This window comes from Planococcus citri, chromosome 5, assembly GCF_950023065.1.
Source record: "Planococcus citri chromosome 5, ihPlaCitr1.1, whole genome shotgun sequence".
Taxonomy (NCBI): domain Eukaryota; kingdom Metazoa; phylum Arthropoda; class Insecta; order Hemiptera; family Pseudococcidae; genus Planococcus; species Planococcus citri.
Window position 1 is genome coordinate 23913480 of NC_088681.1, and position 23125 is coordinate 23936604.

Below are 23125 nucleotides of genomic sequence, written 5' to 3' on the forward strand. Positions count from 1 at the left end.
AATAACGAAAATCTAAACCGAGAGTATACGAAGGCGGAAAAATAACACGAAAATTAGGATCGAATCAAAATATATACCCTCGAGTTGGTAAACAAAAGTATACAGCCTTAATTGATTAGAGAGACTTTATAGGCCGACGCTGACGCCGACGCCAAATCTGCGATTCCGAATGACGTCGCCGTCACTGTCACGCCATAAAACCTTGACCAGAGTTCATTTTTCAATTTTTTTTTTCACCATATTGCCATCGTTGTTATTTCAACGGACGCTTAGCACGCTATTTTAACAATTTACAGTTCATATTTCAGTACACGTAGACGATCTTGGCATTTTTATTTTTTTAACGCGGATATTTTAATGTAATTTTACGATTTTTTATTTCCATCTTGACGGAATTGAAATTTTTTCTTTGAATTTTTGAGTATACGAAGGAAATTTATTTTTGCATGAGGTGGTCATGTTTTTGGAATAGAAACCAACCCCCGTCGAATCGTCTCCTCCTCCCTCAAGTGAAAATATGTACTGAGAAAATGAGATTTGCTCGAAAAAATAATTCAAATAAATTTTTGTCGAATTTGGATTTTTTCAAGGGCTTAATTTTGGTCACTGATTTTAATTCAGAGAAACTTTTTCACCAATTCGTCACAAATTTTTAAAATTTTTCTCGAAGATTTTTTTTACATCTTAGAAGGCCAAAATTTATGCTTTGAAAACTGGGCTCAAATTTGGAGCAATAAAACAAAAAAATTTAAATCCTACTACGGGTGACCATTTGGAGCACGAATCAAACTGGGACACCTTAGGGTGTACATTGTATATCAATAAAGTTGGTAAAATTCCTATACCTCCAATCTTCATTCTTTGCTGACGAGGGAGCTACTCTTGAAATGGAGAAAACAATGCTAATACGATTAATTCATTTGACTTTAATTAAAATTGATCGGTTAATGAACCTTCGTGACCTTGTATAGCGTATTAATTATAACCCCGGAGTAAATTTCGATTATAACCTTGGACTTTGAAAATGAAATTTTACCGAATAAGCTCGAATGTACTAGATGAGTATTTTCCATGATTTTCTCCAATAGTTTTTGATGTTTGAAAAATTCTTTCGAAAAATCTAAATCACCATTCGATGGTTCATTTTTTTTTAAATTGAAGGATTTTGGTCTGGGTTGAAAATATGACGTGTCATACTCGCGTATACTCATCGCTATAGGGCTATACGAGACCTATATAGCGTAACAGCATCAAAATTCCAATACGTCGAACGTTAGCCAAAAAATTTTCTAGCACGTTACGCTTGTCGCGTGCGCAAATTGTTTACGAAATACTTAGGGCCTACAGTAGTGGAGCCGAGCCGAGGTATTTTTGTTTTTTACTCGCTTCCAACAACATGCATCCACACTATTGTACCAAAAGTATACGTATTATGGCCGAAGAACCTCAGCCTCGAGAAAAAAATACCGATTATTTAATAACAAATTGTTTATACTTCTCGTCCTCCTTCCTCCATCCTTCGTGAGCTCGATCTTCGCATCGTACAGCTCCGCCGTGTGATCTACGTAAATCATCGGTGTATACGGTTGCGATACTTCGTCGGTCGGCTGTATGTACTTGTATTTGTACACTATGATGTTTTTATTATCTTTATAGACGCGTATACTAGGATATGATATTGTGTAGAATTTTTTCGTCGGTTGTTTTAATTTTTAAAAACGTTATTAGTTGATACAGCTGTGAAATGCGCACGTAATCCGAATCGTGCGATGCATTTCGAATTCGTCGTTTTTTATTTCTCTTTAGGTTGACGTTGCGATACTTATTTGCCACTATTATGGCACATAGTCTGCAACAAATGAGAAATTTTTGCAATTTTTTTCAGTACATATTTCAGAAAAAATGAAAAAGTTTGCCAGAGTTTGAAATATTTTACGTAAAACTTGAGATAAGGAACACCAAGGTGTACGAACATTTTACTTTAAAATTTTTTTCCTTGCTATTAAATGGAATAAATAATTATTCAAGGAATTGGTCAATTTGACAGTCAACTACTTTTAAAATGAAAAATCGTACACGTACGTTGAATTTTTCTACATAACGATAAATTCACTTGAACGAATCAAACGTTCGAAGAAAAAATCTACGTTTATTCATCAAACATGATGCATGTTAATGTACAGTAGAAAATAAGTACGATATAGACAAGATGGATAAAAAATTGACGAATTGTAATGAAATTTCAGCAAATTTTCCAAAAATGCGTGAAAAATTGTTGAAATGGTGCTGAAATGATGTAGGTAGGTACATATTAGGTAAACCTTCATACTTGAAAAACGTTTGAGAAAACTGTAAATTGTGAAAAAGTACATAATAAAATTTCTGTCGGCGGAAAATTTGCTAAAAATGTGTAAAAAAGCGTTAAAAATGTAATATTTCACTTCAAGCGATGTTTAAAAGTACTCAAAAAAAAAACACTAGAAATTATCAAAAATTGGTGAAATTTCATCGTGATTTGTAAAAAAAAAAAATGAAAGTAAAAACATGAAAAATAGCTAAAAATCGTCTCCAAAGAGTCTTTGACATTCTTAGATCGTCATAAAATGAATAAATTTCCCCAAAGTTTGGAGAAAATGCATGAAAAAGTGTTGAAAATCTCCTCAAAATGTATAAAGAATACCCCCTCTCCCCCCAAAAAATGTCACTTGAAATTGCAGAAAGTATAGTGAAATTTTAACAAAATTTGCCAAAAATGAATGAGAACATTTTAAAGCAGTAGGCTGCAGACTCGATTCGAAAAAAAGAGGTGTTTTTTGGCCAATCAAATTTGGAAAATAGGTAAATATTGCGAAATGAAAAATATTTTCCTTCAAGGCGTGAAATTGAATACCTTCCAACGAATTCGGATTTCTCTAAGGTATTCGTCAAATTCAATTGTCAACCTTCTCCCCCCCCCCCAACAAAATTAAATGAAGCCTTGAAGGAGATTAATTCATAATTTGGAGAGATGAGTTGATTTCACAAATATTTACAATGGATTAAATTATACTAGTTTTCTCTTTCAGACTTTATTTAATTTGAGTCTCAAAAATTGTTCCTATCACTTATGTTGATTTTTCTAATCCTTTGTATGATTTTATGGTAAATGTGACAATGTCAAAAAAACCTTTTCTTTCTTTTTTCGCCTGTTTTAACTGTCTGAGCTATTCATCCTTGAACTTGTTGAAAGCATGATAGCTACAGATTTTTTAATCATCTTTCGTCATTTCATTGCTGCGCGTGTGTTGCTGAGAAAAACAGAAACATGCCAAAAAAAAAATCATTTCCAATAATGCTGGTTGTTTATTGATCATGTTTTAGAGAGAAAATTTTAAAAAGCCCAACAAATTTGTTTCTTTTCTGCTTGAAAGCAATATAGAATGGAAGTTCACTCCTGAAAATGCTCCCTGGATGGGAGGGGTTTATACATACAAACATTTAATTTTATCAGATGATGTGTCTGGTGATCTTAAGGACCTCATTACTCCAGCTCATTTCATTTGCAATCAAAGTAATGTTTTAGTCAACAATGAATTGGAGCTGTTGTATCCCCTCAAACTTGATTAAAGCTTAAAGTTTGTCTTTTTGTCGGAAATGTCGCGAATAATATCATATAAATATGTAGTTGATATTAAAATGAATAAATAAAAAATATATTTGTGAAATCAACTTATCCCACTAAATCATGAATTAAATAATTAGGTATGATTACAATAAAAGCTGCTTAATATTATTGTAATGATTTGTTCAGAGCTGTGGGTCCAAAACAATCCCGAAACCGTAACTGATTAAATCCGGATTCAATTCCAATCCCAAAACCTATCCCAAAACTGAAATTGTTATTTTTCTTGATCCCGGAACCAATGTGGATTCCCTATGTCAAATACCTCCCATTTTTTAGATCCCTTTCAGAGTCCATAAGTCAATTTGGGTTTATGTTTATATAATTAGTTGAAATCAAAATCTCAAAACCAGAACCAATTCATCCTGGAACTGATACAATTTTTCAGTCCTGAAACCAAAATAAAAATTTAGAAGAACAAAACTGAAACAAATCCAATCCCAAAATGAATAAATTTTGATCCCAAAATCATTTTGGACTCACAGCTCTCCATTTGTCCCAGCCCAATGTAATAACATAAAGCGACTTATAACACGAACTGATTGAAATAATTTTTACATTGTTTATTTGGACATATACATAGTTTACAATTATAAACACATTCTACCTCTAGAAACTGCAGGGCTGTAAATACGAAACGAAACGACAATTTTTTCCTCTAAGCGTTATAACGAAACGAATCATTTTAAATGTTTTCCATTTTTTCAATTTTTAGCTTTTTTTGGCAATTTTTTTTTTGTAAATTTTGATAAATCTCATCCATCTAGAGTTTTTTTTTCTGCATTTGTTGATAAAAAATGAAAATTTCTGGAATTTGATTTGATTTTATTCAGAATGGAGAAATCAGAGAGGAGCTATAATCCTCAAATCAATCAGAACATGTCCAGATTGTCCACTTTTCTCACTTTTTTGCCTTTTTGGCTGGAATGAAACGACACGATACAAAACTATACAACTTTTATATGTATATACATTTACATAGAACAGAACAAAACGGGATTACAAAACAGTTCGGTTCAAAGACCACTGAAAAAGTGCATTAATATTTCATAGACCTATATATTTACTTTTACATACTTTCATTGGTCAATTTTTCACCAAGTATGTAGCCACTGAACTAAAATTTTGTAAAAATTGTGAGAAAAAGTGTTGAAAATAGGTTAAAACTTCAAAAAATTACAAAAAAAAGTAGGTAGGTATTAAAAAATATGTCTATCAGAAAAAACTTCTGAAATTTCAGAAATATTAAGCAAAAACATATGGTGAAAAAGTGTTGAAAAACTTATAAAATTTTATAAAAACACGAAAAAACTCATTAAAATTAGTTAAAAATAATGACATTATCCGACGCTTCAATAACACCAACGGATGAGATTTCTATGTAATGAGATATAAAAGATCAGGATCGAACGATTTTAATAACATTAAGCGATTGATAACAATAACCTTCATAATAATAAGCGATTTTTACTGTATTTTCTCTTTCAGACTTCATTTGATATTTGTTACCCCGCTCCCCCCCCCACCTCACACCAATCCTACAGTTTTGAATGACCGGCAGGCTGTACTTCTTATCTGTTGAGAGCAGCTTATACTTTCTTCTCTCGTCCCTCAATTTCTCTATTCATAAAAAAGTTCTGAACCAGGGCCAAATTCACACCTGCTGTAGATGTTAAGACGAGATCATTGCCCTCTTACTGGATCAACTTTGCACCGTGTATAAATTTGTGCAAATACGAATTTCTATATAGCGAATTGCTTACGACTTCCACTATTGAAATTTTGTTCAAAATAACTGCATACCTGTACAATAGTGTCTATAAAAGTTCAAATTTCAATAATGTGTGAATTCCATTTCTACCCTGTCTCCGAGTAGGCACCAGAAATTTTGCATTTTTTTCACTAATGATCTGTTAATACGTGTTCCATTCACGATGCATTGTCAATTCGTGCTCTTGTTTTACGTAAACGATACGTCTGTATTTTGTACCTACGTAATTAAACATATGCCAAACTGGCTTTTATTGCGTACGACGAGTATCTAGCCTAAAATTGCTCGACCGTTTTACGTTTGCGTAGGTGCAATGCAAATATTATTGGGATCGTTCACATCCACAAACATGTTGTTTCCTATCGCTGGTACCTCTACCTATCTAATGTATAAATGACTGACGCAGGTACAGATATTTTATTGTCAGACAAAACCTATACGTAGAGAATTAAAGAGATACATTCCGAATCCGATATTACACTATACATATGGTCGATCAGTAGTTGGTTGTCAATTCGTTAAAGTAATACGAGCATATTGATTAGTTGAACTCGCGAATTCCCTCGAGTGTAGGCCTGCTGTGTGCATATATCCAAAATCGATGAACCAGAGGGATTCGTAAAGGTACTTGATTGATAATCGCGTTATGTACTTCACGATTAATCGTGTTTGTGAATTTTATACAATATATTATGTTATATGTTATACGATACGATACGATTATCTCTACAACACATGTCCAATATCTTTGTCTTCAAACAATTTGTTTGAACTGACGATGAGAAGTGAACTATGCATACATTTTACCCATTTAGCCCCATAATCGATAACCTTTCGATGGTTTAGCTCATCGCCAATTATATCTAGTGAGTTTTTTTTTTTTATTACCTACGTGTATTAATTGTTTGTAGGGTATACGTGGGCACTTGATTACCATAAGTAATTATGGTTCTTAATCGATTTACTTCGCATTGAAATAATCGCTTCAGTTCTTACGTTAGTGATTGTAATTGTGCACCTATTCGTACTTACAATTAATTTGTGCACAACTTGTATCGATTTTTATTGCGCTAATTTCCACAGAAATATTATACGTTCGAACGTGTAAACAAGTTTTATATAGAAATCTATACGTGTAAATCAGTCGCCATAAGTGGTCGTCGTGCCGCCTCTTTGCCACTTTGTGATAACTGATAATTTTTCACGTATAATAATGGGTCTTTCTTCGAATTAAATTCTATTTTTTCCTCGAATCGACTAATTTCATTTTTTTATTCGTTACGTAATGTTTTGCTAAGTACCTTTCGTTTGCTATTAGAAGTGCATTTCACCTACTTACTTTACTTGGATAAATATAACTCGCTTCTTTATTGGCTTTGCTTTTAAGAAAAAGTAATTATGTGTGTACTTTCACTAAAACTCAGTTTATGACTTATCAAAGTGTCTGCGATTTATACCTGCTTTACGAACTTTGGACTAAAAATACTCGTAATTTTTGTTTTCTTCGTGAGTAGGTATTAATATGTCTCTAAATTGGGTCCCAATATGGGTGTTATTCATATCACTAGTTACCTATTTGATTTGATCTAGAAAATTATTGACAAAGTTGAAATGTGCGAATTTCTGAGAAATTTTTAACCTATACAGGCTACAGGCGTTAAAATTTGAAATTTGCGTAGAGGTACCTCGTGTCTCCTAGTGCGAGTTGGATGACCTAAAATATAGAGCAAAGACTTTCAAGTCCATTTGCCTTATAAATCGCTTCTCTTTTTCTTTTTTCTTTTTTTGAAGTTATGAAAAAAATTAGAAATTAGAATTTTTAATACTTTACTAGATAAAGAGAAGAGTTTGAAAATGCGTTTAAAAGCTCAAATTTTCATCACGTATTGTTTAGATGGGTTCATATCAATTTTCTCTCGAGTTTTTCGAAATTTTGAAACGTTTTTTCATTATTTATATTTTTTTTAAATTCGAAATTTGAAATTTTCAACTAGGTAGAGGAAGAAAAAAATTTTGAAAATTGATTTAAAAGCTAAAATTTTCATCAGGAATTTTTGAAATAGTTTCATATCAATTTTTGGTCGAGCTTCTTGAAATTTTGAGATGAGATTGGAGATCAACTTCTTTTTTTTCTAAATTCTCAACTTCAGGCTTGACAATCTTCGAGTCAATTTCGGGGGTCTTCATAGTTAAAAAAATGAAATTTCAAAAAAAATATTTCGATACCTATCCCTAGCTTTTGCTCAAAATATCTCATCTCACCTACAGTGCGTCCCGAAAAAAATGTCATCACATTCTATGGATGAAAAATTTTCACTTATCAATTTTTTCCAAATTCATGAATTTTCCCAGAAAAATGAAAAAGTTCAAGATTTCACATTTTTTGTCAATCGTCATAGACGATTGGTTTTGGTTGAACTTTGTAACTTAAAAAAAAAATCTTAAGAAACGAAGCCTCTCGAAAAAAATGGGAAATTTTTTGCTGCACTTTTATCATTTTTTACAATCTTAATTCATAAGAGAAGTATCCCAACCGCAGCACAAAAATTAATGAACTGTACAAAATGAAATAGAATGAAGCCGGAGGCTCCTAAATATACCACTAGCGAAAATTCCAGGTGCTGAAATTCATTTTGTGATTTTTGGCAAATTTTTGAGGATTCAAAATTTGGTTCATTTCTCATGAAAAAAGTTAAAACTTGATCAAATTGACCTAATGGGCTGAAATTTAGTTTGTATATTGTTTTCGATCTCTCGAGCCGATTGGTGGTGGTTTAGAATCGTTCTGGAGCCTCCAGCAAATTTTGAGATTCTCCAATTTCCGAGAAAACCCTATAAGTAGAGTGAAAAATATAAAATTCACTATTCAGCCTCTATGAACTCGAATCTACTATCTTTGTTACCCTTTCCATCGACTTTTAGTTCATTTTGACACTATTTACAGAATTTTCTCAAAACCTGGAGAATCCGAAAATCGGCTGGAGGCTTCAAAATCATCACCAATCGATTCTGGAGGTCGGTAGTTGGGTGAAAATCAAATTTAAGATTTTCTCTTTTTCGTGAACATACGAACGTTGATTTTAAAAATAATAGGTAAAGAAAATTTTGGATTTGAACCTGCACAGAAAAATTTGTAAATATGTGCCTAAATTTTGATCAATAGGGTCGGGAAAATGGTAAATCTGAGTTCATAAGTGCTGAATTCAATTTTCACCCTACTTACAGTATATTTTTTCAAAAACTAGAGAATCCGAAAGTTCGCTGGATGCTCCAGAACGGGTTGAAATCATCACCAATCAACTTGGGAGGTCGAAATTGAGATACAAACTGAATTTCAGTCAATTATACTAATGTGATCAAATTTTGATTTTTTTTCTTGAAAATAGACCAAATTTGAATTTTTAAAAATTCGTCAAAAATCAAAAAACGAGTTTTAGCGTTTGAAATTTTTACTGGCGGTATATCTTGAAGTCCTTTTTCGATCTCTCTTTGTTCAGTTCAAAAACTTTCTTTGTCAGTTTTCTCAAAAATCACCTACTTCTGACAAAAATAATTTTTTTCAATTTTTTTATCACATTGCAAGAAACAAATTATTTGTGGTCTCACGAAAAAAAATGAAGTGATTAAAAATTGTGAAGCATGAAATTTTCTATCTTTATAATGATATCAGCTCCTTTTTTTTGGGGGGGGGGGGCATCAGGAGCCTTAGTTTTGGGAATTATGACGCACAAAAATAAAAACTCAACTTCATGACACAATTTTTCCTGTGAAACCGCAATTATAAAATACAGTCCGCCTTGCAGATTCTCCTTATTTCGATAGAATTCGAAAATAACGAATTTCCACCGACTCCAGGACCTAGTTCCGTCTTCTGCACCATACCTAGGTCCTATATTAAGATCTCCAGTCTCGCTAGCTAGGGTTAGAAAGTGATAAATGGCCACCTCCCAATCCCAGGGTAGCCAGCTCTAGGCTCCATAGCACCTCCAACACCTTGACTTGAAAACGGGCGTATCCCATGAACAGAAGAAAAAAAAACTAGTCATCCTATAGTACGTAAATACAAAAATTATCTAGTAATTCGAGCGACATTGCCAAAAGCGTACAACTCGATCGGATCGGATCAACTGATCACCGCCCCGCGCATGTTCGCAATTAAAAATAAATTAACGTCGAGGGCCAGGGCCGATAGCATTCGGCCGTCGAAGTCGGTATCGTCGATATCGTCCAATATAAATATTCAAGTTCGTAATTCTCGCAATGTAAGTATAGACTTGACTACACTATAGGTAGGTATACCTATAGTCTTATCGTTTATAAGCGGTGGTCGCCTGCTCACGTATATTTCTATATACTAAGGTAAGGTAAGCTAACCTTGCAATAACTATGCTTGGCTACTCTATACGGCCCCTAGGCTTTCTATATCTCTTTCCCTCGATTAGCGATGAAGCTCACATACTCGAACAATCCGTTGGTAAAGTTGCAACTTTATTACTCGTTTCCTCGCTGACGCGAGTGTGGCGACATCGCGACAGCCTATGGCCGCGCCTTGACTGCCTTTGAGGGGTTGAAAAAACAACGAATCTCTACGTGTGTCCACTCGTCTACTTTCAATTCTTCTCGCATGATTAGCTGCAACCTTCTTCGTGTGCATAGCTCTGTCTACATATTTATATTGTGTACTGAGAGTAGATACATATTGCATATACTACGATATGGAACCGCAATTAACGACCTCGTTAATTCGTATTATTTACTTTATAATATCGCGCCTACCACGTACCTAGACCTACGAGTGTGGTCGATTTACGTAGTATTGAGCTATTTGTTCGATGCGTCGAGACGTCTGCGTTTTTGCACGAGTAGGTAAGCTGCGTATTTTCCAAGTATTCACGAGGTCTACTGTACGACGAATGTATCTCTGTATGTATAATTTTACGTGATCGAAATACGAAAAAGAACCGCCAGTTATTCTGGGTTCTTTTTAAGGAGGAGAGGAAGGGGGGAAGGGAGGCATCGTCTCAGAGGGCCAAAGTCAACATAAAGTTCCTGTATCTTCTGTTTTGAATTTTCTTGAATTACTTGCTCAAAATTTGAATCAATCTGATGCTGTTTTCAGTCTAATTTTTAATTTTTTGATTTTTCCTAGTAATTGTACAATATTTAGAAGGAGCATCAATTTTGACTCTGATGGAAAAATTGTGTGGGAGCTCAAGGTTCTCAAAAATTCTTGGGAAAATTGCAAAAAAATGTGACATTTGGCTGGATACTGGTGAAACTAGCAGTAATGTATTCTTGTCGTGGTCCATCTGGTATCAAAATTTTGGTCTCATTTTCAACATGAGTGGAATAAAATGTAGTTTCAAGGCTAAAGGTTTTCAAACGTACCTATGTATTTTGGTCATATTCCACCTGTCAATTCGTTTTGAGGACCACTTTCAGTATGAGATTTAAAAAAATTTCTAAGTAGAAAAAAATACAAAACGTGTTTTTTTAAAAAATATTTCAAAAATGGTTTTAAAAAAACACGTCAATATTTAGATTTTTTAAAATTTAATATTTTCAAAACATTTCATACTTACTCCGCGATTTTTATTTATTTGAAGTGTACACTAATACTATCAAAGCCAAAGAGGTATTTTCACTTTCAGGGAATTTGAATTTCTTGAATTTTAATGCTTGAATATCTAATTAATAATAACTACTTATAGACATTTTTGAGAATCCTTGATTATCATTTATCAAGATGAGTAATTGAGTATGTTTCTAATTTTTTTTGGCGGGAGGAAGGGAGGTGAGTACGTTGACGAAATTGGGGGGAGATGAATATTCCAATAAACATGCTATCTAAAGGTCATGAAAGTCATAAATTTTGGTAGGTGGTCATAAAAGTCTTAAAAAGTCATGAAAAGCTCATGAATTTTGCTCGAAACAACCTTGAAATTTTTTTTTAAAAGCTCATAAAATTATGAAAAAAATATATATGAAAACTGAAATACCTCGTACTTGTCAATAAATTTAAAAAAAGTTTCCTTGCAGCTTCAAGTTATCCATTTTTTTTTGGGGGGGGGGGAGTATTTTCATGCAGTAAAAATTTGAAAAATATGTAGGTCATGAAAAAGTCGTGATTTTTTGTCTGGGAGTTTTTCAAGTCAATTTCCCCATCTCCTCTCCCTCTCCCTCCCTATAAAAAGTTGCGTTTTCGAAATTTTGAATTTTATGTGTTTGGTTCACTTTACTACATACAAAGCTCTGTCTGAAATTAAGATTTATCAATAATCCTTTTTGAAAATTTTTTGCGTAAAAATCAGAATTTTTAAAATCCATTTTTATTTTAGTCCATTTTTAGGAGTGCTTGAAAAATGGAATTTTAGGTAATGTTGTTTGTCTTTAACACTTTGATGAAATCATTTTGTCAAATCCCCCCCCCCCCTCACCGTTCAATGGTATATGAAACCTGAAAATCACATTTTTTGGATACCTGCGAAAAAATAGTGAAGACAAAAATTTATCGAAAACTATAATTTTTATAAGATGAAAACAAGTGAAGTAGGTAAATCAAATTGAAATTTTTATTATATGATTCAAAAATTGGCAATTCGAACATCTCATTCATTCAGAAAATTGGTAAATGTCAAAATAAATATGGAAATTTTGTGGTAACAGGGTATCTAAGGAATGGTGAAAGCAGTGAAAAAATACTGATTTTTAAAATGGGTAGTGAAAATGAAAAAATTCAAACTCGCAACAAAAACCTTCAAATTATTGGAAAAACAGTTTATTTTTGATGAAATTGGCAACTTGTTTTTTTTTATCATTTTAATCAAAATTAAAAAATACTTTGTATACAAATTTTCTTTCAATTTCAATTTTTTTGAAAATTTTCTGGTGAAAAATTTGATTTTTGTTGTTGATTTTTTTTTGTGTGTGGACAAGGGGTCAATTGGGGAGCTTTCTAAAAATTTGATTGAAAAAAATAGTGAAAAAGTAGTGATTTTTTCAAAAAGAAATCCATTAGATACCATGGGTAAGAATATTTGTAAGTGCGTAAGTATTTCAAATTCATTCTCAAATTCTGGGCTCAAATAAATGCATAAACAGGCACCCCATCAGCGAAAATTTGAAGTGATAAAATTTATTCATCAAATTTTAGAAAATTTTATTAAATCAAATTTCAGCTTGTGGTGAAAACAAAATTAAAATTCTTCCTGGTTTAGCTGGATGGCTGAAATTCATCATGCACCCTATTTTTGAACCCCTATAAATTAATTGAAAGCGATTTCGAGTCATCTTGAGCAGTCATATTGAAATATATGTGGTAAACTGGAATTTCGAAAATTGTTCTGGAGGCTCCAAAACGATAGAAAACCACTTACAAATTGGTCTATGAGGCTGAATCATTCTAGATTCAAATAAAATGTTATAAAGATTTTCAAAAATTTGCTGGAGGCTCCAGAATTGCTCAAAAGTGCTTTTAAAACTACTTTTAGCTGATTTGTGCAGGTGTAGGTGGGGGTCAAAAATAAAGTACAGCTAAATTTCAGCTTTCTAGTCCATTTGGATGTTACGATTTTTTTTCACCTTTGCCCAATCGATTTAATGGAATTCCTCAAAATTCTAGAAATTGACTTCAGCACCAAGAAATGTTGACTAATGAGACACATTTTGCATGCTCTTTTGATCTGCCATTTTTTGGTGGGACTGTATGTCTGAATTCCAAAGATGAATAAATGGCATAATCGGAAAAACTCTCCTAATTATCTACACCATATTTCAAGGTGAGAAGGAAAACGGAAATTCTTTTTCGGTCACCATAATCTACATTGTGTTTGCTATAAAGAGATCTGATGTTATCTTTCTATGGATTTCCTCGAACTGACCGACCAATGAGAAAAAGGAGACTCTGTGCACTTTCATCTTACTCTTGCCCTCTATGATACTCGTAAGGGGCTTTGTTTTGACGTACCTAATTTTCATTATCACCACTCACGAGTCGACGATTCCGCGAATTCAAAAAGGTTTATCGACTCGTCCGAGAGTTTTAATGACTTGATCGTTTAGTAACGCAAGACTTGAAAACAAGTAACGTCTTTCGAGGGTGACAAAGGTTAATGGGCTATTGTTTTTGAATTATTATAAGACAGGGAACGCGATGGTGGCGCCGCATCGTAGCATTCTTCTGTAGTATCATATTCGTCTATCTGTATAATATCAATATTGCGTTATGATTTTCCGAGTACAAATCTATTTAGATAGCGAATGGGTGTATATAAATACTAAAAACGTACGATTAATGTAAATAATGCCTCGTGTACCTCTATACCTTTATAAATGTTACTGCGGTAGTTCGAAACACTCGTTTTAATTTCGATTATAGTGACTCTCTAATAAGTTGGTATTTTCGTTTGTTCTGTGTGATTACAGTGCGGAAAATTGAAAAACACAACGGTTCGCTCGGACAACAACGAAGAAGCCAACAGCGTCGTCAAAACGCTGCTGCCAGAGATCAACGACAGCTACACCAGTAGCGGCAAATCTGCGGTGGCCATGATCGAAGACGCATATTCGGCGAATAAATCGGATATCCATCGTTTGGCTGTGCTGAGCTATGAGCAGGTGAACCGTCTAAATGACGTGATGAACGATACGGTTTGCATACACGGCCGAGGAAACTTTCCAACCATCGAAGTAACCCTTAAAGATCTCGTAACCACGGTCCGTTCCAAGCTCGAGGAAGCTTGCGGACATAATGTTGGTCTCAAAGTCACCGATATCAGACTGAATGGCGGAGCCGCCTCTTATGTATTAGATACCGAAGAAACTACCCAAGTTTACAACGACTTGGATCTTATATTTGCCGTCCAATTATCCGCTGGCAGGCATTTCGACCGGGTCAAAACGGCCGTCTTAAATTCACTGCTTGATCTCTTACCTTCCGGTGTTAATCGTACCAGAATATCTACCTGCAGTTTAAAAGAGGTGAGGTTATTTTTTTTGCACGTTTTTGAAAGCATATTTTGGTGCTTTTTTGATGGGCTTATTTAAACGCCTCCCCCCCCCCCCCAGATAATTAGTTTTGGGCTAAGAACTTTTCAAAAAAAATTGGCAGGATTACGCAGTAATTTATTTACTTTGCTGAAAGTTTTCAATTTAAGACTCAAAAAATTTATGTACTTACTTATATTTTTTCAAAAAAAAAAATGAAATTTTCAGTTTTTACAACAAAACGAAAAAAATAGGGTTCCTGTTGATTAAAAATTCATCAAGTAAAAACAATTTAAAAAATTGGCCTGAAAATCAAATCCGAGAATTCGCTGCAAAGAAAAAATTGCGACCTAAAATTAGTATACCTAAATCGAATAAACTAGATTCGAACTTCGATTTCGGCAACGATCCATTAAAAGTTACGACTAGGTAATGAAATTAAGCCAAAAAATACTGCATAAATAGAATATGAAGGGAATACAGCCGAAGTATCGGCACCAAAGTTGGCTGAAAATTGGCAAAATGCTAAATTCGCGCGGTGCAATGGCCTGTTCAGTGTTCATTGTAACTCGATACTTTCCGATTGCAAATCATTCAATATTCAATTGCCCATTTTTTGGAACCGGAATTACTCTCTAAGTCTCTGAATTTTGACCTTTCACCCTTCAAATTCGAGGTGTAGATTAAAAAATTGATTGTTTTCCTCAATTTTTGAACAGAGGTGGTCAATTTTTGCTGGCATGAGTTGATATTTTTTAAATATTTCGACTAGCCATAGGAAATTTTTTGTGTTGATACTCAACATTTTTTTTCATTTTAATATTTTTGAAAAATAAAATCGTTAATGCATAGAAGTTTTGAGCAAATTTCGAGAAATTTTCAACCTTCAAAAATCCTGAAAAAGATCGCAAAAAATGAGGATTTTTAAACGGGCTGAATTTATTTTTCACATTGTTTTTGAGTTAAAATTCTAAATGGATCTGAAGTCTCGAGTATGTTTCCAATATCATCTTGATCCTAAAATTTGACGAGGTAGAATGACGTAGGAGAGAGGAAAAAAAATTTCAAAAATTTTCAAAATTTTACTCTTTGGTTGCAGATTGGTGAGATATTTTTTTGAGTATTCAAAAAAAAAAATTGGGAATTATTTTGTCTTCAAAAAAATGTTTTTTGAAGGGGGGGGGGTGAGGACTCAAAATAATTGAAATTTGTGTACAGTTCAGAAATATACTTCCATTGAACCCAGGTATATTCTGTGTTTTTTTTCTACGATTTTTGTAGTGCCAACTTTTTTGGCCCCTTTTTTCTGTGCACCAAGAAATGTTTTGTTCAATTTTACAGCCCTCTCCCCTACCATTAAAAACATCTGACTCCTTTCTTGAATTTTTTTCCAAAGACTGAGGGGCTTATTAATGGGACCTTCGAGGGTATGAAATCCAAGAAATGAGGAAGTATTCGAGCTTTATGCCTACGAATCAAGAAGGATCAACAGGTCACGTTATCTTTTTATAATTTTTTTGTTTTTATAAATTTTTGGATGGTTGGGGGAATGAAAACCCATTGAAGAGTTCATGACCCAAAAATGAGAGGATATTCATACTCAACATTTTCGAAACCCAAACAAACATCAACAACTATAGCCATACACCATTTCAGATTTTTTTTCTTCGAAATTGTGACCAATTTAGAGAAAGTTGGGAGGGGAAGGAGAGATTAAGATGAGCTCAATCAAAAAAATTGTGCAATATTCAAAATTGAGAGTTGATACGTCACATCCTCATGCCATATATTTTCAAAATTTTTAAATAAACACTCAAATTTGGATGGCTGTAGGGTCATTAAAGGGCTGTGAACATAAAATGTGTGAATAAATATTTCAACTATATATAAGCGTCCTCGAGAACGTTATTTCCAATTTTTTGGGATTTTGGGGTGCACAATGGTGGGGGGGGGGTCAGAGAATTCTTATGGAAAAAATGAGTCAATATTCGAACTCGGTGCTTTCAAATTAATAATAATCAATGTCACTTCATTTTTATAATTTTTTGAATTTTGATCAAAATTGGAGTCCATTGTTCTTTGCAAATGTTTTTAACCCCCCCCCCCTCACTTTTGAATGATACTTTTTAGCTTTTGCATTGATTACGAACTTTCAAAATACGAGTAAGCTTCAAACTTTTCATATTTCGTTCACCTACTTGTATTGTTTTTCAAATTTTCATTTCTATTAGTTCTATGTTACCTACCAACTAATTTTTGTTGCAATTTCCCATTTTTATTCCCTTCGTAACGTTGCAAGCAGATTTGTTCCAAGCTCACCCGGTCTTGAGACATAGTAAATATAAAACTCCCTTTTTTAAAAATTGATCCTGAGGCCGAAACTGGTTTCTGTTCGTTCAAAATCAAACTCCTCAGTAGCACAAAATAGGCTTTAAATCAATCTGAAACCCAGATCTTCGAAAATTCAAACTGGTTTGGGAGCAGTTTGAAACAGATTTCGAAATTCACTTGAAACTAGTCTAGCATTGATCCGGAACTGGTTTCCATCTAGTGGCGGGTTTCTCACTATTTCCGAACTGCTTAAAAAACTCTCCTAAAACCGGTTTCAAAATTGATCTAAAACCGGTTCATTAACGCATCAATTTCGAACTCATTTCAAAATGAAAATTCACATAAAACCAGTTTTGCATTGATCCGGAACCCGTTTTTATTTTAAGGTGGGGGGGGTGTCATTGACTTATGAGAGTTTCTCACTCTTCTCAAACCAGTTTCACAACTCGCTTGCAACCGGTTTCACATTTAAAGAAAACCAGTTTCAGTATATTGATGCAAAACCGGTTCTTTATCATTATCAACTTGAAACCAACTGCCAATCTGACAATGAAACCTATGCCATAATATTGAAACCGGTTCTTACATTCAATTTAAAACCAGTTTTATAACAATTCGCAACTGGTTGAGAAGTGCTATTATAGAACTGGTTTTGAGTGGTTATGTTAAATTATCAATCCAGAAACAATTTTACACTATTCCAAAATTGATCTTAATGAAAATCAGAACCACATAGAAACCACTTCTGGTATTGAAAACCCCGTTTCGTATTAATCCAGAACTGGTTACTAATTTTGACAACTGGTTTTCATTTCTTCCCGTGAAATTAGTTACCTAGCTTTTGCATAAATTTCAAAACTAATCCGGATCTAGATCCTTGAAACATACTATGATGAGAACCCCTTCAATTTTGAATTTATTTTATCTTTACTGAAGGCCAGTCGTCTTCTATGATGATGAGACAATATGGGGTCCAAGGTAAATTCCTGCTTTTCTCCTCCCCCTGGTTGAGTCCATCGGTGGGAACTGGAAACCAACCTGAAATAGGGTACTTTTTTTTCTTCTGCTTTTTCTTGTCCTTCATTTTCATCAAAAAAGTGCCAATACCTATATGTAACTTATATTTACCTACCTACGTTCTTGCGGATGGTTCCAGGGAATTAATTCGTCGTTTTCTTCTGTTACAGGCTTACGTTTCGAAACTGGTCAAAGTAAACCAAGACGGCGACTGCTGGTCGTTGATCAGTTTGGGTAATTCGCGAGGCCACAAAAACGTCGAACTGAAATTCGTCGATTCGATGAAAAGGCCGTTCGAATTCTCGGTAGACTCGTTCCAAATAATCTTAGACTCGTTGCTGTTATTTTACAAATGTAGCCAGCTGGCCATCAGCGAAAACTTCTACCCCACGGTGGTGGGCGAATCGGTGTACGGTGACTTTCACGAAGCCTTGTACCATCTGCAAAAGAAACTCATAGCGACGCGTAATCCGGAAGAGATACGTGGCGGAGGCCTTCTCAAGTATTGCCATTTGCTGGTACGACGATACAAGCCCGCTTATCCGGACCGAATCAAGATGCTGGAGCGATACATGTGCTCGAGGTTCTTCATCGACTTCTCCGATATCAACCAGCAACGATCCAAGTTAGAGAACTACCTTTGGAACCATTTCATCGGGCCCGAAGAAGAAGTGCTCAAATACCAGTATCTCATTCTGCTGCGAAACGTCGTCGACGACTCCACCGTCTGTCTAATGGGTCACGAAAGACGGCAGACGTTAGCGCTAATCGACGAACTCGCTTATCAAATAATGTACCCGATGTCCAAGTACTACGGACCTTTGTATTTCGCCCAAGCCGCAGCCACAGCCGGCCTCTATTTCACTCCTCAGCTGATAACGTCGTCGTCGGCCCAATCGCCATCGGCTCATCATCAATGCGCTTGTAATTCGTATATCATGACGACCGCATCTAGCTGTAATCATCGTCCTTCCAACACACGTTACGTAAACGCTGTTTCTGCTACTGCTGTGACCACCGGCTCGAAATCCTCGTCTTCGGCGTCATCGACTGCATCGTCTCCGATATCTTCGGCGCCGTCCACGCCGCCTTTGCAAACCGCCTAAGTCCGTAAGTAGTGCTGTTTTTTCTGGAGGGCTGCGAGGTACTACACGTAACCAATGTGAATCCGCTACGATGAGCTCTCTATACATCGCATCATACTGTATCCTCTTTGGCTCTGCTACCATATTTCACGTTCGACTGAAATTTTTCTCATAGTAACTCGTCGAATATCCTCGAATGTGGCGCCTTTCGGCCCTTGAACTGGGGGTTTTCTTTCCACCTAGTTTCCTTCAATTCAATCTTGTTGTAGTCTCTGCAAAGGTGGGGAATTTAGAATTACGAATCATCCATCATCGTAGCGGTAACAAATCATAATACATAATAACGTGTGAATTTTTCTAAGTGACTGGCTGTGACATCTTCACAACTCATTTCTTTTATATAAATATAGGTATGTACCTGTTAAATGAATACAAAAATACTTGTAGATAAGTACTTTACAATACGATGGTATTTATATTATAAAATTTGTTACGTTTATTATTATTATATACGACGACGACGACGTTATTACAAATTCATAATACCTGCAGAAAGCCTACGAATAACCCTACCTTTTACCAATGATATTGTTTTTTTTAAATAATAATTAGGCTATGTACCTATCTTTTGCTACGAATCAACTTTCATTCAATTTTTCCCTATGTAGACAGAGTTGATCGACGTATTCGTAGGTATTCGTGTTTTTTTTTTCAATTTTCTATCTTATATTTCCGGTTCGATTTTTTTTTATAACATACTACATGTAATACATTCCTAATTGAAAGATGAATGAAAAAAAAAATGTCAATATTCAACTTATCGTTATATCGTTTTTAAGAATTTTCGTTTTGTTTGTTCTGTAAAAAAGAAAAAAAAATGGGATCGCGAACTTTTATTTTTTATTATAATAAGATGATTAAAAACAAAATGAGAAAAAAAATGAAAAATTTATTAAAGGTACAAAATAGAAGTAGATATATGGGGAAATTTTGTTCGTTTTGCGATTAGTTTATAATATTTTTTATGCGGTAGTTGTAGTTTGTGTGTGTTTCTTCTTTATATACCTACCCCTACAATACCTACCTATATTTTATACGTACCTGTGTAGGTTTGTTTAAAAACTTCTTTGTCACAATATCACCAAATACATAAATTCCCATTATTTAGGGTCTGATTTAGTATATAGCCGATCGTAGTAGCCTTTTTGTAGTTGAGCTAGATACTCTGTATAGGTAAAAGGTACACGTTGCATAATTTTTTGTTTGTTTGTTCATGTTTCGATAATACTATTAAAAAGTGATTGGATTAAAAATGCATTTATATGTTAGAAAAATTTATAAGTTTATCGGCTTTAGAGGAGCGTTTAGTTTTTAAAGTATACAGGGAAATGTCAATTTGTACTTAATCATTTTTCGAAAATTTGAAAATTGTTCCTTTTGTTTGTACTATTTACATGTCGTGAAGTAAATAAACATAATAATATGTATAACTAGGTATTAAAAAGTAGATTTGTTTAGGATTCGACCAAAAAAAAAATAATGGTTAAATTAAGCCCCAAAAATAAGTTTCCTGGAATTATTGTTTAAAAGTTCAAAATTCGATAAAATTGGAAACTGTGTGTTCTGGTGCAAGAATCTGGGAAAGCGAGAAGCAGACTGACTTTTTTCTTCTCCTAATTTTTTACCATCAATTCCCTCCCCCCAAACCGTTGATTAAAATTCTGGAGAAATGGAGAGGGGCTCAGAGGGGTCTGATCGAAAAAATGAGTCGACTTTTGAGCTCAGCATGGGCGAATTAGTAACAATTAATATGTCACACTACTTTTTCAATTTTTTCCAACTTTGATCAAAATTCTGGAGGAGGGAAAGGGGCTCAGAGGGTCTGATCGAAAAAATGAGCTGATTTTCGAACTCAGCATAGTCGAATCAGTAGTAATCGATATGTCACACCAATTTTTCAATTTTTTCAAACTTTGATCAACATTGAGCACCTTTGGGCCCTTGAGCAAATTTAAAGTCTCAAGTTTAAAGCAAGTTTTGGCTAAAATCATTATTTTAGGATATACTGAGGAAAACCCATTTGCAGAGTGTCGAAATTCAATGATTCCTAAGCCAGATGAAGCTCGTTTCTGCTCCTTTCCTCCTTCCTGTGATTGCAGCTTTTCTCGATAACATTTACCCCTCAAAATTACTTCAAAACACTCAATATTAAGGATTTAATTAATTGAACTGAAAAAAAGTTTGTATTTTTCTCGAATCGTCAGCATTTTTCGCTTTCCCGGTGACGTCATTTCTGCGCCAGGAGGCACTTTTTTCGACTCTTTATGTCAACATTATACTAAATTTTTCGTTTTTATATCTTGTTGATGGTAACTTTCATTAGGAATTTTCTCGTTAATTTCATTTTATGAAATCTGATTTTGCGCATTTTTATGCAAAACACAAACGACTTGTTCGTAGCTTTTTTTGTTTCAATAACTCGCTTCGATAATCAAAAAGTTGATAAGTTTACCTTCGCTTATAGAGGTACAATTAGATAATTATTATTCGTGTTAAGTTTTGTTTTCCTTTTTTTTTTTTATTTAATCGATTTGTTTTTATATTTTTATCGTTATTGTTTCGGAAATACGTAGAATTTTTTAACAACATTCCTCATTTTAAGCCTTTTCACGTGGATTTTTTTTATACTTATACCTACGATTATAGTTAGCCTCGTTGCAAAATCATTGTACTCGAAAAAAGAGTAGATTAGATTCCGTCTTGAAAATTCTCGTCATTTTTCTATCACCAATCGGTATCGATACTCTAGCAGCTGGTCTGGTTTGAAAGAAATTTTCAAGTACGTAGAAATTTGAATTGTGTAAAGTTTTCAATTCATAGGTACCTTAACGTATAACGAGAAAACGTGTTTTTTTTTCTTTTCTTCGTCAATAACGAAAGGAATGGAAGTTCGAGAACAAATTTTTCTCTATGCATACGTTTGTCAAAAACATACCTACTCGAAGCACCTGCACAGTCTGTTGTATTTTCGCGAATTGAAAAAATGTAGAAATGTAGGAAATGGAAAATTAAATTATCAACAGTTTTTCCATCTCTTTATTTTACACAGTTTCAAATGTATGTACTTAGGTAATATAGGAATTTTTGTCCTTGTTGGAGAAAAATGGAGAAATTAATTTTTTTCCTGCTTTGTGATTATTATTTTTATAGGAAAATTTTCCTCGATGGAAAATTACCAACAACTTTCAAAAATATTTTAAAGTCGAATAAGTAGGTCTTTTTGAAGTTTGATTTGTTACCAAAAAAGAGAGAGTTTTTTTTGTATCTCTTGCTTTCTTTCTTAATCCCATGTTTATTTTTGTGACGCTATTTTTTTTTTGTTCAAAGTTTGAATTTTCCATGTTCTTTTTTTATGTGAATTATTGATTGAAAATTGAAATTCCAAGATTCTACCTTTAAGGATTTTCAAGGCAAAAAGATCTTTTTCTGGATATAATATTTTTTATTTCAAGAGTCGACAATTTTTTCCAAAAAAAATTTAACCTTTCTGTCAAAATGATGAAAGATTTGATTTTTTTGTTACAATTACAAATAGGTTTGATCAAAATTTTGCAAAATACCTCAGATGTTGAAAAAAAAAGTTTCATAGTATGGCCACTCGTAGTCAAAAACAAGATTTTTTAAAAGACTGTCTAGGTGCCAAATTATCCCTGAAATTAATAATGTGGACATTTTATAAGATCTCGTAAAATTATTACCGTCGAATATAAAATTGGCTGAAAATCGAATCACGTACTTACATGGAGTAGAGACAATGCAAAGTTGAATACTCATTCCATTTTTACGCTTGTTCATTGTATATGCGCAACGTTGAATGCGCATGCGCAACGTCGAAATCGCATGCGCAGTATCTTAAGCGCATGCGCGGTCGGGTTGGCGCTCTTTTAATATTCTACGCGCATGCGCAATACAATACCACGTTTTCGCGTTATCATCAGCGTAACTCTGCGCATGCGCTTCAAATTATAAAATTTCAAACACTTATGCGGGAAGGGGAAAGTGATATTGGTACGAACATGTCGTTTGATTGTTGAAACATGGAATAAACCATTAAGAAATTTGATAAAAGATATAATATTTTGACTTGAAATTTAGTATTGCATACAGTTTCTCTTCTTACCCCTTATCAGTTATCATTATCAATTCATCAGTCGTCAGCACTTCGCTGTTCTTTTCCATATTATAAAGTTACCGTTTTTTTTCAAGTGTTTCTAT

General features: G+C 33.9%; 1 protein-coding gene across 2 annotated transcripts in view; it reads left to right on the forward strand.

Annotated features, from left to right (window-relative positions):
• Nucleotides 1–21811, forward strand: part of LOC135849064 (terminal nucleotidyltransferase 5C) — a 59876-nt gene extending 38065 nt beyond the window's left edge. For both annotated transcript variants that reach the window (XM_065369212.1, XM_065369213.1), the window contains exons 2-3: nt 13857–14411; nt 17936–21811. In XM_065369212.1, the coding sequence (XP_065225284.1) occupies nt 13857–14411; nt 17936–18871 (1491 nt within the window). In that variant the 3' untranslated portion in view covers nt 18872–21811. The remainder of the gene's footprint in view (nt 1–13856; nt 14412–17935) is intronic.
• The last annotated feature ends 1314 nt before the right edge of the window (nt 21812–23125 follow it).